General features: G+C 30.1%; 1 protein-coding gene across 6 annotated transcripts; it reads left to right on the top strand.

Moving 5' to 3' along the window:
- Positions 1–9411: 9411 nt before the first annotated feature.
- On the top strand, positions 9412–14992 carry LOC111278923 (putative disease resistance protein RGA1). Of its 6 annotated transcripts, none has more exons than XR_002688841.2 (5): positions 9412–9611; positions 10784–13566; positions 13997–14062; positions 14231–14424; positions 14546–14683. XR_002688841.2 is itself a non-coding variant. In XM_022865685.2 (4 exons), the coding sequence occupies exons 1-3, from the start codon at positions 9438–9440 to the stop codon at positions 14043–14045; spliced, it is 3006 nt and encodes a 1001-aa protein (XP_022721420.2). In that variant the 5' UTR covers positions 9412–9437; the 3' UTR covers positions 14046–14062; positions 14546–14992. The 6 variants fall into 6 exon arrangements, 4 of the variants coding, with proteins under 4 accessions (XP_022721420.2, XP_022721419.2, XP_089620784.1 ...); XR_016344023.1 differs by having other exon boundaries at positions 14228–14424; XM_022865685.2 differs by lacking the exon at positions 14231–14424 and having other exon boundaries at positions 14546–14992.
- Positions 14993–17530: the final 2538 nt, after the last annotated feature.

Genomic DNA, 17530 nt, shown 5'->3' with positions numbered 1-17530 from the left:
GAAAAAAAATGTAGAAATAACTGGATATTATTTTATTTTTAATAAGGGAGGCAGCAATCTGGGAATAAGGGAAAAGGGTGTTGGTGTTAGGATTTGAACTCTAGATCTACTAATATCATCTTTTAAGAGTGATTACATGAAATAACTGAACCGAATTTAGGATTTGGGACATAATATTTTTGCTTATTTAACTTTGAATTGAAAACAACTTGTATTAGTATAGCACTTGTGGCTATTTTTGAAATTTATGGACAGCATGAATGGTCATAAAAAAAACTTCATAAGCATTTATACAAATAATGAAGCAGTATACTCATTTACAGCAATTTTAATAGCCTGTGAGCAATTTATTTACAAATAAGAAATGGCATAGAACTCTGGAAGGAATGATCTTGCTCGGAACAAGTAGACAGGTGTCAGATCAAATGGGTTATACTGGGATTCTTGACATGGTATGACTTTCATCTTAAGCAACAAAATAGCTTTCCGCTTCTTTCCTGTCTTTTATTGTTTAGATTTGTCCCTGATGGATTTGGAGGGCAAGCTCTTGCCAACTTCTTTGCTGCACATAGGAAAGGAGCAAACAATGGTAGTTGGCAAATTCAGTTCACTAGAAAAAAGGATGAGAAAAAAAAAATGTTGAATCCTCAAAGTTTGCATATTTGGAACATAAAGGCTTCATGCATGTTCAGTGGTACAGGAGAATGCCTGATTGGGCAATTTGTAGTATATCGAAGAACAGTGGGTCTCAAGCATTGGCACAGACGAAATACCTATTTCATAGAAAAGCTCATTGACGTTCTGTACGGCTTTTGCAAATGTTTCTGGGAAAAACATTCCATTTTCTTGAGCAAATTGTTCTCCATCCTAGAAATAAATAAAAGTGAAGGAAAAATTAAATATCGACAATAAAGGTATGTTTGATGGAGTCATCCTCGGGGAGCACTATGATGGGAATTTGTATTGAAAAAATCCCCAGTCTCCAGGGGAGTGTTCTAGCAATGGTATGAAGATTGCTATTTGGATGAGCACTCTTAAGCACTTAAGAACTGTTGGCAATTCTTTTTCCTGATAATGAAAATTATGCTACTCCGAAATTTGAAAGGGAATCGTTTTGCAAATACCTCATTTTAAACCTCTCTATTTGAGTCCAAGTCTGACTTGTTTTGCCACCAGCATCATCACTAAATTTGGATTTCCTTTAGTAAGTAAGATCACATATTGAACAAATTAGCTGTGTATCTATAGCTAAACAATCATTCCATAACCAAAAACCATTGCAGGCTTAGAGTAAACACAGACTGAAAGCACTTGCATAGAGTAGACATAGACTCGGAAAATTGGAGTCGGCCAGATCAGTGAATACAAACAGTCTCTTGAGCTGAAAGATACCAAGGCATCATAAAAGCATCACTGCCCAAATTTATGCTCTCAACTTGTCTTTGCGGTTCTTGAACCCATTTCTTCGCTTGAGCAAAGGTATCCTGAAGAAAAGAAAACAAAAAACAGAGTTATGCCATTGAAATAAATGTTTCAGTAGTCAACAAGATGACTTTGGAATAATATTCCATAGTATTGGAATGATCATCTACCAATCATTTTCCCGTAGCCTCAGGCAACCTAAACAAGCCATACACTTTCATTTTCCAGTACATAAAAAAAAAAAAATACTGAATTGCTGCAGGTATAAGTTTATTCAAAAACTTTGAAAAGAAATGATGCATTCCATTAGAGAGAAAAGAGAAGAGAATTGGGTATCTGAAAGCAAATATCTTGGCAGTGTGAGAACTCTGGCAGACAAAAATGGTGGAAGGAAAGGATGGGTAGGGGAAGGGTGTGGCGTGAGCCTGTTGCATGCATTTAAATGGCATTGCAATGAATACTTTCTATATAATCTTTTGGGCAAAATTCACATCACATTCTATGTCTTTCAGTTAACATGATTTTTCATTTTGCTAACTTTTCCCTTTATAAACTGTAACACCCTAATATTATGTTCAGGTATTCTTAAAATTAAAAATCTACTATGTTATATATGTTAAAACTTAAATTTATAATATTTTTTGTAAAACAAAACCGTAAGTTTTTTTTGTTAAAACTTAGTTGCGAGTCTCCACGTCAACAACAGGAAAAATAAGGAGAAGAAACGAAGGCCTAAGACTCGTCTCATCAACTTGCAATGAATGATTCAATTTAAGTTCCATATAAGTTGCAACAAATAGTTTTTAACGACTACTGCAACACTCCTGATATAATCACTAAAATTACCTAATCTAACCATGCTTTTAACGAACTAAATTTAATTGCATGAAGATCAATCAGAAATTACCATGCTTGAGATGTCATAAACAACAGCTGCAGCTGCACCTCGATACTACATAGGAGCAAAGCCATGGTATATTTCTTGTCCTGCTCTGTCCTAAATGTCAAACTTTAGAGTGGCTTCAGTTACCGATAAAGTATGAGTGAAAAAGGCTGCCCCGATCGTTGGTTCTTAAATTTAGACAAATTTAAGCCCCTTTAACTACAGTTAGACATATATAGGTTCCATTTGGTTTTCACTTTTCCTCCAGCGTGGTGCGGCCAAGCACCTTTTCGATGAGATGGATTGTTTAGATAACAATTAATGCAGTGAAGCATCGCATCACAGCCACAATTTTAGGCTGGAACAAAAAGGTCCGGTTGCTCACTGGACTGACCTTTTACCCATAATATCCTTTTTTTTTTTTTGGTTGAATTTGTTTTGTTTTTATTTTTATTTTCTATTTATATGTAAATTAATTTATTTTATATTTTATATTTCATATATTTAATATTATTTTGTTAAAAAATGTTCATAATTTTATAGGTATTGTTTTTGTTTTTATTTTTTATTTATATTTAAATAATTTATAATTATTTATTAATTTTATAAATGACAATTTAAAATTTTCATCATACATGAAGTTAATCATATGTTTTTTATGATTATATTCTTTTTTCACTATAATTTTTTTTATTGCTACTATTACATTTATATTCAAACGTATATTTTATATTAATTTTAATTTTATTATTACAGTAATTAAATTTATCTCTATCATTATTTTCAATCTCATCAAAATTTATTTCATTGTTCATTTAGTTGGACCTAAGAAGACAAATTATGTAGAGGTTAAAGAAGGGAAGAACAAGGATCTAGTGATAACTAAACTGGCCTTTGACAAATCTGCGTACCAAGCTAGTTTTGCCAGTTCCCATGTCCTTACAAGCACTTGCAATTCAGATCTTTCAAAATTTATCTCCTCACCATGGTTCTTCTTTGATATGCAATTCATCACAAAGATCATTTATCCAATGAGGTCTTTCATTTTACGTCCATTTTAATGTTGTTATTACAGTGAATTGATTATCAAAATTTTTTCTGAATCAATTACTGAAATTTGCTTCTGTCGCTATACTTTCAGGGACTAAAACCAAAGAAAAGAAACACTGTAATCTAGCTTAGGAGATCAAGATGGAACATGCATCTCAGCAAGCAAAAGAATAACAAAAACAGGCTGACCCCATTTTGAAACAAGAAAAAAAAAAGGGTACAAATAACAAAGGGTAAGACATACCCACCAGCTTGGCTTGCACGATCCTGTTACCAGGTCTAGCCATTACACATTTTAGATCAACTAGAATTTCACAAGCACGTTGTTGCAGGAGTCAATTTTTTTTATTTTAATGTTTTTTTTTTTAAAGGTTAGTTTCTTTTACATGCTTTCGTATATGTTAAATTTTTTTTTTCTTTCATTTTTTAAAAAATTATTTTTTACATGGTTTAATATACATCAATATCAATATAAAATAAAACTATTCTTCACATTTATATAATAATGAAAAGTCATTAACTTTTTTATTTATCTTTATCGTATCATTGTTATATATATATATATATATATATATATATAAATAAATTTTGTGTTTTAAAAAATTAAATTGATCTTTACATGCATACATCAATAATCAACTATTCACAACAAAATAATAACAAAGCTCCACACTAATCAAGCAAACTTAACAAATCAAAACTGATAAAAATCAATCTAATCAAGATTAAAGTTCTATATATCATTTCTCAAATGATTTAAAAAAACAACAAACCAAAAAATTTGTTTTTTTTTTTTTTTAAATTATAGTCCCATCATGTTATTAATCCTATCTTGCTAGAGCTCTTTTTCTCTATATTTTAATAATGAAAACAAGGTACTGAGTTCTTTACCATAAGTGTAATCAAAATTTAAAATCTTCTAATCGCTTTATAAATTAATTTAAAATGAAAATATATTAATAAAGATATCTGCATTTGTTTTAGTGCTTAAAAAACGTATCAATAAAATCCCCTTTAAACTTTCTCTAAGCTTAAATGTATTTAAAAAAATAGTGATGCTGATTCAATTATGTAAGGTTCATTTTGCTTACCTTCAATCCATATTTTTATAGCAGAAAAGAGCATTTAAGGTAATTATGTTAGGAATACTTGAAAGCGGTATAATGATCTTTGTTTTTTTGTTTTTATTTGAAGTATAGGCTGATACTAAAAGAAACGAATAGCAAGAAAATTTTATCTTTTATTTGTTGTAAAGGTAGCTAAATAGATAGATAAAATTATGTGACAAAATATTAAGAAAAAAATCATTAACATTATAAAATCTAAATTTGATTCTAACCTTACCAAGGCTACTTTGTCACCCTACAAAGATGAGAGAAAATTAAAAAAAAAAAAAGAAATTTAAACTAATTGATAAAACCAATAGTGAAAAAAAAATTCTTTCAAAACTTGAAGTAGTGAAACATATATCGGATAAATGAGAAACGTTTAAATAACAAAAAGTGCGTAATGTTATCAATAACAAAAACTGTTGATAACTTTAAATTGTTGTCTTAATTAACCAAAATTTCAAGTCGGCAAAAATGGACTCATCATATATTTTAAAATTGTAATTGGGAGCAATGAGAATGCCTACAATGAAACAAGAAATTAGACTATATTAGGAGTATTCATAATTCGATTTTAATTGAATTAATGGATCGAATCGATTTAATTCGGTTAATTGGTTGATCACCAAATTAATTTTGATTGATTATCAAAAATGATTTTGAAAAAAATTTAGTTTTTGGTTAATTTAGTTCGAAAACCGAATTAATCGAATTCACCAAAATTTTATGAGATATTATAAAATTTATATATAAAATAAAAAATATATGAAATTGTCCATTTCATTTCAAATTATTAGAGTTTTTAACTTAATATTTTGGTATTTGAATATTTTTATTAGACGAACTTAATTTGTTTCACATATGAGAAAATAAGAATTTAAAGCATAATTTAACCTAATATATTTTATTATTTGATTAATCTAAAAAATTAACCAAACTAATCAAATTAATTTTGGTTGGTTAATTTTCAAAATTAAAAAATTCGGTTTGGTTAATGAAAATAAAATACCATAATTCGGTTAATTTGGTTTTGGGTAATTTGGTTCAAAATTAACCAAACTGATCTAACAAACACCCATAGACTATACAATATTTGCAACCTATATTTTATTTATTAGCCAAAATTTTCATGCAACCATTAGAGCAAAAAAACAACTAAAATATAAGTCCTAAATGTCTTATTGAATTCAAAGTTAATTGCCAATACTAAATAGCAAGAAAAGAATAAAAAATGCATTAAATTTCATAAAAAATGTATTCAATGCTAGAAAAAGCTATTTTCAATAAGAATATGAAAAATTTTAAATAAATATATCCAACTAATGAATTAATTTATTATATGCAATATATATAAATAAATTTACTTAAAATAAAACATTTAAACTTTTAAGACTTTCAAATTCTTTCTTTTGAAGTAACATAAAACCTCTCTAAAATATTAATCCTTTGAAATATATTTACCTGAATACATTAAACCAAAATATTTCCTAAATAAAATATAAAACAAAAAAAAAAGTTAAATTTCATCAAATCAATCCATTAATAATTAGATAATGATAATAAAGAATTAAGATAGCATATTTTGCTATCATATTGCAAATAAGCAAATAAATGAATCAACTCAACAACATATAATTCTATCAATAAATTATGAAAACATCTATACATACAACCAAAAATACATTTGATTTAAGCTTGAAAAATTACTCAAATGGAAATACCACCTTTATAAAAAAAATAATAAAATTTTCAAAAGTAAGAGTTTAGGGATACTTGGGACTTAGGGATTTGGTTAAAAATCATTCAATATTTTGCTTGTATTTAGCGTTGCGTATAGAAGTTAAAGCACGAATCCTGAAGACCTAACATTATTAAGCAAAGCAAGGCAACAACCCTGTGCATATACCACCTATCTTGTAAACAACTAAAACCCTTACAATATGATGAACCTTAAATAAACATTTTGAAAATCAATTAAAAATATAATATAATATAAAGACAAATAAATCTTTTTTAAAAACTGCGAAAACAAAAAAAACTAAAGTCAGAGAACAAACGTATTATACTTCATAATTAATTCCAATAATATATACATTATAGAAAATTGATTGATTTAAGCTTTAAAAGATTATTTTTTATTAAAAAATACAGGATAAAAATCATAAACACTTTAATGATTTGTGAAACTATAATCTGGAATAACTTACAACTTTGAGTTTATTGATAACATCAAAATGAAAAACTTACCGTAATATTCTAATTAATTTACAATTAGATGAATCCCAATCTCTTTTTTTTTTTGTTTCTTTTTCTCACCCTTCAATTTTTTCCTTTCCTTTTTATACCATAATATGTAACAAAAATTTAAATAATAGATGAATCATCAACAAAGCAACAAAGCCAATTATATGTGATTTGCAGCAAAAAGTATAATCTAATAAAATAACGAAGGATACAACAACTTCAAAGAACTTACATAAAAAGCTTATGGGTATTTGTCTAAATGCAATAAAACAATAAAAAAAGGGTATTAAGTAAACAAAAACATCATGAGATAGTAAATAAAAATAAGACAAAGATATTGAAAGTATCTGAAAAAATAAAAAAAATGAAGGTGCTACATAACACTCCCAATGAAAAGTCTTATACTTTGTACATTTATAAAATTTATCTTATGAATTGCAAAAGTTTAAAGATATGACTTTCTAGAGAAAATAAAAAGTGATAGAAAGTTTTAGATAAAAAAAAAAGTTTAGTCCAAATTGTAAAAGGCAAAAACCATGCATGTATATTTTTAGCAAGAAACATTGATTGGGAATGGTAGGTTAGAAAATTTTTTACAAGGACACAATTTAACATAAGAAATTATAAATATTAGAATTCAAATTTTAAATTTAATATAAAAAATAATTATATAAAATAATTAAATTAAATTTTTTATTTGATAAGTTACATGCTTTCTGAGTTTGTAATTATGTTTAATAATACTGTTACCATATATGGCAACTATGAGTGGCAGCCACCAATTTTCAGTCTTTCTCGCACTGCTAAGGGATACGGTGGGACCTTGTGAAACTTTTCATTTTTACATGCATGTGTCACGGATCTAAGGGGGAGTCCTGAATCCCACATCGAACATAATAGGAGGGTCCCTGGGGTATAAAAGGGTTCACACCACCTTCGCCTTGTGAGGCGCCTTTTGTAGGATAAAACCCTGAGACCAGGGGGTCAGAGCGGATAATACCTCACAAGGGTGTGAACCGTGGCAGGAAGGCTGATCTGAGACGTCGGAAGGGTGAATGCTCAGGTCCCAGAGCCGCGCGGGTTCGGAGCTTAAGTCTCGACCCGTGACACATGAACATGGCTTGCCTATGTCTATGTATTCAACCTATATCAAACGAATTGAAAATTTGCTTATTTCCTTGGCCTACAAAAGGAAATGGATTGACTCTTTTGGCCATCTCTGTCGTTACTTTCGGTGATACCTCCATTGTTAGATACACATTAACACGTTGAAAGAACATTTATATAATCAAAAGTTTAATTTAATTAATTGTTTTTAGAAATGATACTTAATAAATTTAAATTTTTTATTTTTTATTTAATTTTTATCAAATTATGACCATATAAAAAAAAAGATATTTCAATTCTATCATTCAAAAAAGCTAGGATGGTAAATTCACTCATTAAAATTATCAAATTATTTTAGGTTTCTCATTTTTTAAAATATTTTCATAATTTGTCAAGTTGATATAACTCCTCTTAAGTATGGAACTAAATCACAAAATGCTATATACAAAATAAATAAATAAATAAATAAATATGTGAAAGTTGAAAAACTTGAAATCTCAAAATTGTAAGTAGTATAATTTACTTTATTATCAACTATCAAGTGGGGCAGATTGGGTCTAGGTGTGGGCTAATTGACATAAACAAGTTGGGTAATCGTAATAAGATTTTAAACCTTTTTTATAAATAAAAAAATATATAAAACTTGATTTTTGAATTTTAAATTTATTAAATATTATGTTTTAAGATCATATTTAATATATAAGATTATAATAAAATAAACTAAGATAATATTATAAATAAAATTAAATTAAATAATGTTATCATATTTTTTTATTTGATATATGTAAGGAATATGATAAAATAATGTAGTTATTTGTTAAATTATGTTTTCTTAAAATTTATACAGATTAAATTATTGATATAAATTTTAACGGTATAATTAGACATATAAATATAATCTCATAAATTAAAAATAATTCTCTCTACTTAAAGATGATTGAATAATCTTATGCTAAAAAAATATTAATCTTCTTTACAATCTTTATCTTCATTTTGATATAAAATTTAAATTTATGTAATAAATCTTACTTCTTACTCAATTACTCTTTGCGTTTTTTTTTTTAATTTTACAAAAAATAAGATTTTTAAAAATTTTATGTATTTTAAAATTTATTATTAAAAAATTTATAAAAATTTAAATAAAAAAGCATCATTTTAAGACATTTGAAAAAAAAAAAGAAAAAAAGAAAAAAAATAAAAAAATCTTAAACCGAGTCGGCGAGAATAAACACAAAACAATTGTCCGCGTATGATGTTTACAAGTAACCAGAAAGTGCGAGAAAGCGAGAAACAATGGATTTGTGCACCCTGACTAAAGTAGGAGTGTTTCCACTAATTTGCGGTACCTTGGCAACGAAGGGTTTTAATGTTCATAATCTTGTAGTCGAAGACTAATCTATTTATAGAACTTTGCGTGCACAGAAAGAAGATCCAAAAGAAGGAATAATGTGATAAACAGCAGCCAAATTACAAATTCCCAAGTGTACCTTCACCAGCAAACAAAACCCCAATTTCAGCCTGCCTTCATACTTTTTTTTTTCCTCTTTTCTCAGGGTTTTTCCTCCTATAAAATAATTTGGAGTGGTCTTTGGTACTGTTTGATCAGTCTGAAGAAAAAAGCAATGGCGAAATTAATTGTTTCAGCAGTTCTGGAGAAGTTGGGTTCCTTGATAATGATACCCGAAGAGATAAAACACAAAGTTCGGGTGGCTCTGGTTCTTGAAGAAGAAATCCAAAAAATGACCGCCAATTTTCAGGATATTCAATCGCTTCTTCAAGACGCAGAAGCAAAACAGGTACGACGAGTAGGCTAATGGTGAGAAGAAAATCGAAAAAATAAAAAATCAATTTAAAATTATAATGTTCTGTTTGATTCATATCAGTTTTTTTTTTTTTTTTTATTTAGTTTGAATTAAATTAAAATATTTAATATTATTTTGAGATAGGATTTCAGATTGAAAAATAAAAAATAAAAAAGTTTGAATAAAACAAATTATATATTTTTATTATTTTGTATATATTTTTTAAAATTTTTATAAATAAAAATAATTATTTTATATGTAGATTTATATAAATATATTAAAATTATATTAAAATAATATATATAAATTAAAAATTAAAAAATCATTAAATCAGATCAAATTAAAACGATAAAATTCGATTTGATTTCAAAACATGTAAAAATTACATTGAATTTGAATTAAATTTTAAAATTTAAAATTTTATATATTATTCAAAAAAATAAAAATATATGAAAATTTGATTCAAATTGAAATCAAAATTTAAAATTTTATGTATTATTTAAAAAAATAAAATATGATTCAATCCGAATTATTATCATCTTTAACACTCTTTACTTTGTCAAACATGGGCTTTTTAGAGACTTTTCTGCTGATTTTATTTTAAAAGCTGTTGAATTTGAAATCCTATGTTTGGATAAATCTAGGGTTTGAAATTGAAGATTTTAAACTATATAAGAATTGAGGTGGAAGTAAAAGTGTGTTTATAAAGTGTTAAAAAAAAATAAGTGCACTTAAAAATTTTAAATGTCTATTATTGCTGTAAAAAAGTATCATGATCAAAATATTTAAAAAGATATATAAAATAATAAAATATTAAAAAAATATAGAGATAATATAGTAATTTTTATTTTAATATGTATTTTATTCATTTCAAAATTACTTTTTAAAGAGTTTTCAACAGGTAAAACTAGTCTAAATCAACAACCAATTCAAAATCTTAAAACTTGGAGTTGACCTTTTCAATAATTCCCAATGAAAGAATGCATTCTTTTTATGATAAAATGATTTTTTCACTTGAATTCAAGTCGGAACATAGTCTGCTTTGATTCCATTGTGTCTAGTGGGACAGAATTTCGGACTAAAAATATTGGGCTGTATAACATTGTTCATTGAATATATACTTGGGATGCTGATACATTTGTAGATCTTATCTTTGCCTTCAACAGCTAAAGGATGCCAATGTGAGAAATTGGTTAAAGAAACTCAAAGATGTAGCCTATGACGTTGATGATGTGTTGGATGAGTGGAATACAGCAAAACTCCAGTCACAACTGGAGAAAGAACAAAAAGAAGTTGAAGATTTTCCCTTGCTTAAGAAGATACGCTACTCTATCTCTTTTTTTACCTCTCGAAGTTTTCTATACTATAATGTTGCTTCAAAGATAAAAGACTTGAATAAACGACTTGAGTGTATAGATACTGACAAAGATAGGTATAAATTTGGGTTAGAGAAGGAAGTTGAAGAACCCGAAAGGCAAATAACTTCCTCTTTCATAGATGAAGAAGAAGTTTATGGTAGGTGTCAGGAGAAAACAATTCTAGTGAACATGTTGGTGGGAGAGAATAGTAATGGAGGAGGTTCGAGCTTGCAAATCATCTCTCTAGTAGGGATGGGAGGAATCGGAAAAACGACACTTGCTCAACTGGTTTACAATCACAATGAGGTTGAATGTTATTTTGACAAGAGAATATGGATTTGTGTCTCAGATCCTTTTGATGAGATAAGGATTGCCAAAGAGATCCTTGAAGCGTTTAAAGGCGAAGCTGTGAATTTAGTTGGAAAGAATTACATTTTGCAGCAAATTCGTAGTCATGTTTTGGGGAAGAAAATACTCCTTGTGTTGGATGATGTGTGGACTGAAGATGCTACAAAATGGGAGCAATTGAAAATTTCCCTCAAGTATTGCTCTCATGGGAGCAGAGTATTGATAACCACTCGTAAGGAAAGAGTTGCCATAATTATGGGAACAACGACAGCAAAGGTATTTTCATTACATGCCTTGTCTCAAGAGGAATGTTGGTCATTACTTAGCCATAGAGCATTCCATGGGCGGACAAGAGATGAGTGTGATAATTTAGCAGATATTGGCAGGAAAATTGCAGAAAAGTGTCAGGGCTTGCCACTTGCTGCAAAGATTCTAGGTGGTCTGCTGCGATTCAAAAGAACTAGAGAACAATGGCAAAGCATCTTGGATAGCGAAATATGGAGCCTTGAAGAGGCTGAACGAGATCTTTTCCCTCCCTTATTTTTGAGTTATTACGAGTTACCTTGGGCTCTTAAGCAGTGCTTTTCATATTGCTCTGTTTTTCCCAAAGATAAGATCTTAAACAAAGATGAATTGATCAAGTTGTGGATGGCACAAGATTACCTGAAGGGAGTGCAATGCGAAGAGATGGAGACTGTCGGTGAGGAATACTTTGATGAGCTAATGATGCGTTCTTTTTTTCAGGATTTTAAAAGGTCTGAACTTCACAGTGGTATTAAGGAATTCAAAATGCATGATATCGTACATGATTTTGCTCAACTTTTAATGGAAGCCGAATGTTTGATGCTACTAAATGATGGTTTTGAAGAGCAGAGTATAGACTTTTTTGAAAAGGCTCGCCACGTAACATTGATTCGTAAAGAAGCTGTACCAATAGTCCCTCAAATTTACCATTTAAAAAAGTTGCGTAGCCTCCTTATTGACTCAAGCAATCATGATACTTCATCACTAAGCACATCATTGCCCGTGTTGTTTGATCAATTGACTTGTCTAAGAACATTAGATTTGAGTAACAGTTTGTTTGGAAATTCAATTGAAGAACTTCCTGATCAAACAGGAAATTTGGTTCATTTGAGATACCTTAACTTGAAACAAAATAGAAAATTGAAAAAATTACCTGAATCAGTATGTGGGTTATGTAACTTGCAAGCCTTAAACCTCACATGGTGTGATAGTCTTAAAGAATTACCGTTTGGAATTGGAAAACTAATCAACTTGAGGCATCTTGAGAATGAGCAAACAGAGTTGAGCTTGAGGGCAATGCCAAAAGGAATTGGGAGATTAACAAACCTTCGGACGCTAAAGGTGTTCGTGGCAATGGATGGTGGAATTAACAAAGAAGCATCTACACTTGGTGATCTTGGAAACTTAATGCATCTTCAAGGACATCTTAAGATAAGTGGACTGGGAGTTGTGTGTGATGTGGCTGAAGCTAAGAAAGCAGAACTTCAAAACAAGAAAGGCCTCCGCAATTTGATACTAGATTTTACTAATTCCAAGGGGTTGATGTCAGAGAGAAAAGAAGATGAAAGACTTCTTGAAGCTTTACAGCCACCTCGTTGCTTGGAAAAATTAGAGATATGGGGCTACAGTAGCCCCACCATTGTCCCCAACTGGATGATGGGCTTGGCCAAGCTGAGGCATGTTTCGCTGGGTTTTTGCTTTCATTTGAACATTTTGCCTCCTTTGGGGAAATTGCCATCCCTTGAATCACTCTATATAGGGGAAATGAGAAGTTTGGAAAAAGTGGGAATTGAATTTTTGGGTGTTGAAAAAGAAGAGATATCAGCATTGTCTGCATCGTCAGAGTCACCTTCATCTATTATTGCCTTTCCTAGTTTAAAACATCTCGAATTTCGTGATATGGAAGAGTGGGGTTATTGGATCCCATTAACAAGCAAAGAAGAAGAGCTTATTAGTATTATGCCTCGGCTTTGTTCCCTAACAATTGATTCCTGCCCAAAGTTAAGTGCACTGCCATGCTACATTGTTCAGAATACAAGTCTAAAGCAATTGGACATAAGTCAGAGTCCTATTCTTTCAGAACTTTGCAGAAAGGAGACAGGGGAGGACTGGCTTAAAATTTCTCATATCCCTAGTATCATAATCGATGGTCTATGCGTGCAAGTAAACTGCTTTTCTACAGAAGAGTTTGGAGTATTGCAATTGCAGCCACTACACAGGTGTTTTTATATTTTATTATTAATATCAATTTGCAGCACATTCAGGTGTATGGCATATTATTTGCCTAAATTTGTGGTTGAATTGTCTAAAGTTTTCCTATTTCTGAAAACATTACTCCAAAACTGGCATGTGATCAGGATCTGTCTCTGATGTTGTTGCCTGTTGCTTTTAAATTTGCAATGATGGCCTTACAAACACCTTTGCAGTACATTTAGTTTTAACTCCTTTACATACCTTTTTTTATGATTGTATTTTAGAGATGAAGAAGATTTTCCAGCTACTATAAATTAGTTTTTAACACAAAGATTTTTAGCAAAATGAACTGCTGAATTTTTCCTCTTGTCAGCAGGAAAAGAAAAGAAATGTTACGTCAATGCTATTACATCTCTGCCTTAACTAATTTGCTCTTGCTATCTGCTTGCTTTTCAGCTCTTTGTTAAGTTCTAATGATTTCCACAAAGCGTTTCAACAAGACTGATGTGTATCAGAGGAGAGGTATGCATGAAGTATGAACTATAGTTACCTTAATTTCATTTGTTATCAAACAGACATAAAATTGTTGAAGCATGTAATATTTGTTTAACCTATTTCTTTATTTTTAGCAAGGAACTTGATGTTGATTTCTAGATGGAAAATCTAATACTTAGAGGAAATATTTAGCAGGTGACTTGTTTCAAGGCGCCTTTATAATTATTGAAATACATGCAATGTCACTCGTTAATGCATAATTAACCATTGGTGTTTGAGCTAGCATATGAAGCTCATATGACATGCTGGTCTATACTTTTTGATTTCAAAGCATGTGAAGAGGAAATTTCCCCATAAAACTTTTGGGTAATGCACGGAACATAGACTAGGTAATGTGGTTTTTTTAATGTTAATAATAAATAGAGCTAAGTAATTACTAGTTTGGAGTTAAGGAATATGAGTTTTGAAGTGATGTTTTCTAACTACTCGCCATTGATGTTGTGAAGACAGGAACTGGATATTAAGTAACATGGGATGTCAAAGAAAGGGGACTAAAGCAGGTTGCGTCAGATTTTGCTCGATACTAGTAAAGATTGAGAGATCTCTTGGACAAGGTTATCAAAGAAGACTTATCCTACATCGACAAGATTATCAAAAGAAGACTTATCATATATCGATCCTTCATTTCGAAAGGCTGTTGCTTCTCTAGTCATCTGTCTCATTTGTACTCTTAATTTCCCATCCCGATTGCAACACTTTTATTGCACATATTTCCTTTCTTTAAGTTATATTTGATTAGTACAAAGGAGCAAAGTTATATATAAAGCTCTTTGCTCTAAGAGGATGAAGAGACGAGGAAACTTTCAATTTGTCTAATATGTGTAAAATACAAAAATTATTATATCATAATTCATATTAATACGTTAAATATGAAATATATTTTTTATTTTTATCAAATTCATATATAATTTTTATCAAAATTTTAAATTATATATTTTTTTTATGTCTTTTTTGTATCGTTTTTGTATCATATTTAAAATTATCAAATTTGTTTTTGCACATAATAAATTGGTTTACCATCTAACCATTGAATTAAAATATCCAACAAATCTAAACCATATATGTAACTAGTATTATAAATTAAGAGCCAGGTTTTTCAACCATTGAATTTAAGACCTGTTCTGTCTATATTTCCAAGCAACAATCTCAGACATGGTAGCAAGTTTTGTACTAACAAAAATTGTACTGATTATTGTAATTGTGGAGCCTGGCAAGTCATTCAGAAGTTTGAACTTTTGAAGATTACTCAGAATATGTCTGAGCTTTGGTCTGAATAAGAGAATTAGACTAAATGATGTTTGTCATTTCTATAGTTTAATTTAAGATGAATTGTGCTTTTTATGCTATGGCTTTTTGACTGCAAATTAACTACTTTTAGCACTTGGCAGGTGGGTTTTTATGTGAAAGACTAAGTGAATTGGGCATGATTTCTTTCGCAAAATCATTGCCATATGGATGTTACATAGGTGGTCCAAAAAAAAATCCCTGCCTCGGTCGCTCTTTCATTAAATGAAATCTCCAGTACCAGAGCAATGGCTTGATTCTTGATTACAAACCAGAGTAGAATCAAGATTGAGAGTTTGTAACCAACCTAGATAAGTCATTCACCAATTCCGCCTACAACAGTTCATGAATCTTATGTTGCAAAGGACCTTCTCACATGGACATTCTGGACACCAAGGCAAATTTTCAACAAAAAGCATGTGCATATAATAGTAGAGCGCATTACCAAGTACCATGGAATGTGAATTGTCATGGAATCTATTACTAAGAATACGAAACAAAACCCATTCTCCAAACTTTCACAGATACCTAAAATGTTGATCTAATTACAATGGAAACCGTCAAACTAATATGTTTTTAAAGGCCATAAACCTAAGAGGCTACCATTGGTTTGATCGAGGAGGTAAGATTAGCGTGGGCAACCCAACCCCGATCCGATTCAAATTCATAGGATCGAATTTTTTTTTTAAAATCGAATTTTAGATTTGATTGAATTTGGTAGTGTTAAGAAAAAATCGAGATCGGATCGAGTTCGAGTTTTAGACAAATCCGATTCGAATTCGATCTAATTTGATATGATATTATATAAAAATAATTTTTTAAATTAATTAATTATTTATATTTTAAAAAATAATATTTTATATTTAAAAAATAATATTTTATTAATTTCGAATCGGATCGAATCAGATACGATTTATATACTAACAAGTCAGATCGGATTCGAATATAAAAAAATTAAAAAAAAATCAGATCAGATCGAAATCAAATTTAATTGATATGAAATCGAATCGAGTTCGAAATGCGCAAAATTTTATCTCGACCCGATTTATTGCCAAAGGTAAGATTGTAGAGGCTTACGCTGATCATGGTCAAGCAGAGGTGGTAAAGAAGATGAAGAGATGCTTTGGGCTCGTCCCGACGTGATGTGAGACATGCGATTTAACCCTTTCCCTGAGATTCTCCTTCCCCTTTCATCTCTCTCGTCGCTCGTTGCCATCTCTCTCTTCGTCTCCTGATCTTTTCTTTGTTTGCGCCTTTAAAAAATGTCTGTTTGTTATTTTGTTAGCAATTCTGTGAAAAAAAAAAAAGGAAAATGGTGTCGTTTTAATGTTCTCTCTCTCTCCTTTTTTTTTTTTCAACTCTTTTAGCGAGTCTAAGTTGAAAATAAATGATTTAATTGAATAAGGAAGTACAAATAAAATAAAATAAATCAAATAGTCTTATAACTAATGAAAATAATTCAACTGTTAAAAAATAAAATTTTAGAGTTAGTGATTAAAAAATTCTCATAGCACGACTGGAGAATCAAAACAAAGAGTTTATATAGGCATAATAATACCCTTTAGTACAAAATTCTGTCGTTATCAACGGGACAAAATTTGAACTAAGTATAGACATTTTTAACTTACTCATTTTCCATTTGTTCAATATAAACAAATGTTAATTAGTAACTCTTTTTTTTTAAGTGAAGGTGATTTCATTAATTCAAAAAGAGCATTTCGTGTATTACAATATCTTTAATATCTTCTAAATAGCCACCATTCCAGGTCAGGGACTCTAACCTATCTACCGCAATTCTTGCCAACCTATGGGCCGCACCATTAGTTTCGCGGTGAGTATGGGAACATGACCATTCTACAAGATGGTTTAGCTCCAGCCTTGTGTCCATCACCAGGTTTCCTACTGCAGACAGGTTTCTTCCTTGATCATATGCAATTTGTGCGACAATCCCAAGTGCATCTCCTTCCAAGATAATTTTCAGGAAACGCATCATGCATGCATATTCAGCTGCTTGTACCGCTGCCATCCCCTCTATAATTTCTGGGTCTTTAATCCCTGTAACAGTGTTGCACAACGTTCCTAGGACCTTTCCCTTGCTATTTCTCCCAATGACACCTATTCCAGCAAACTTTTTTTACTTTGTCCAATACT

The sequence above is a fragment of the Durio zibethinus genome, chromosome 8 (genome assembly GCF_047325235.1).
Source record: "Durio zibethinus cultivar Kanyao isolate XHJ-2024 chromosome 8, ASM4732523v1, whole genome shotgun sequence".
Lineage (NCBI taxonomy): Eukaryota > Viridiplantae > Streptophyta > Magnoliopsida > Malvales > Malvaceae > Durio > Durio zibethinus.
The sequence above is the reverse complement of the archived record's forward strand: the minus strand, read 5'-3'. Positions and strand labels throughout refer to the sequence as shown.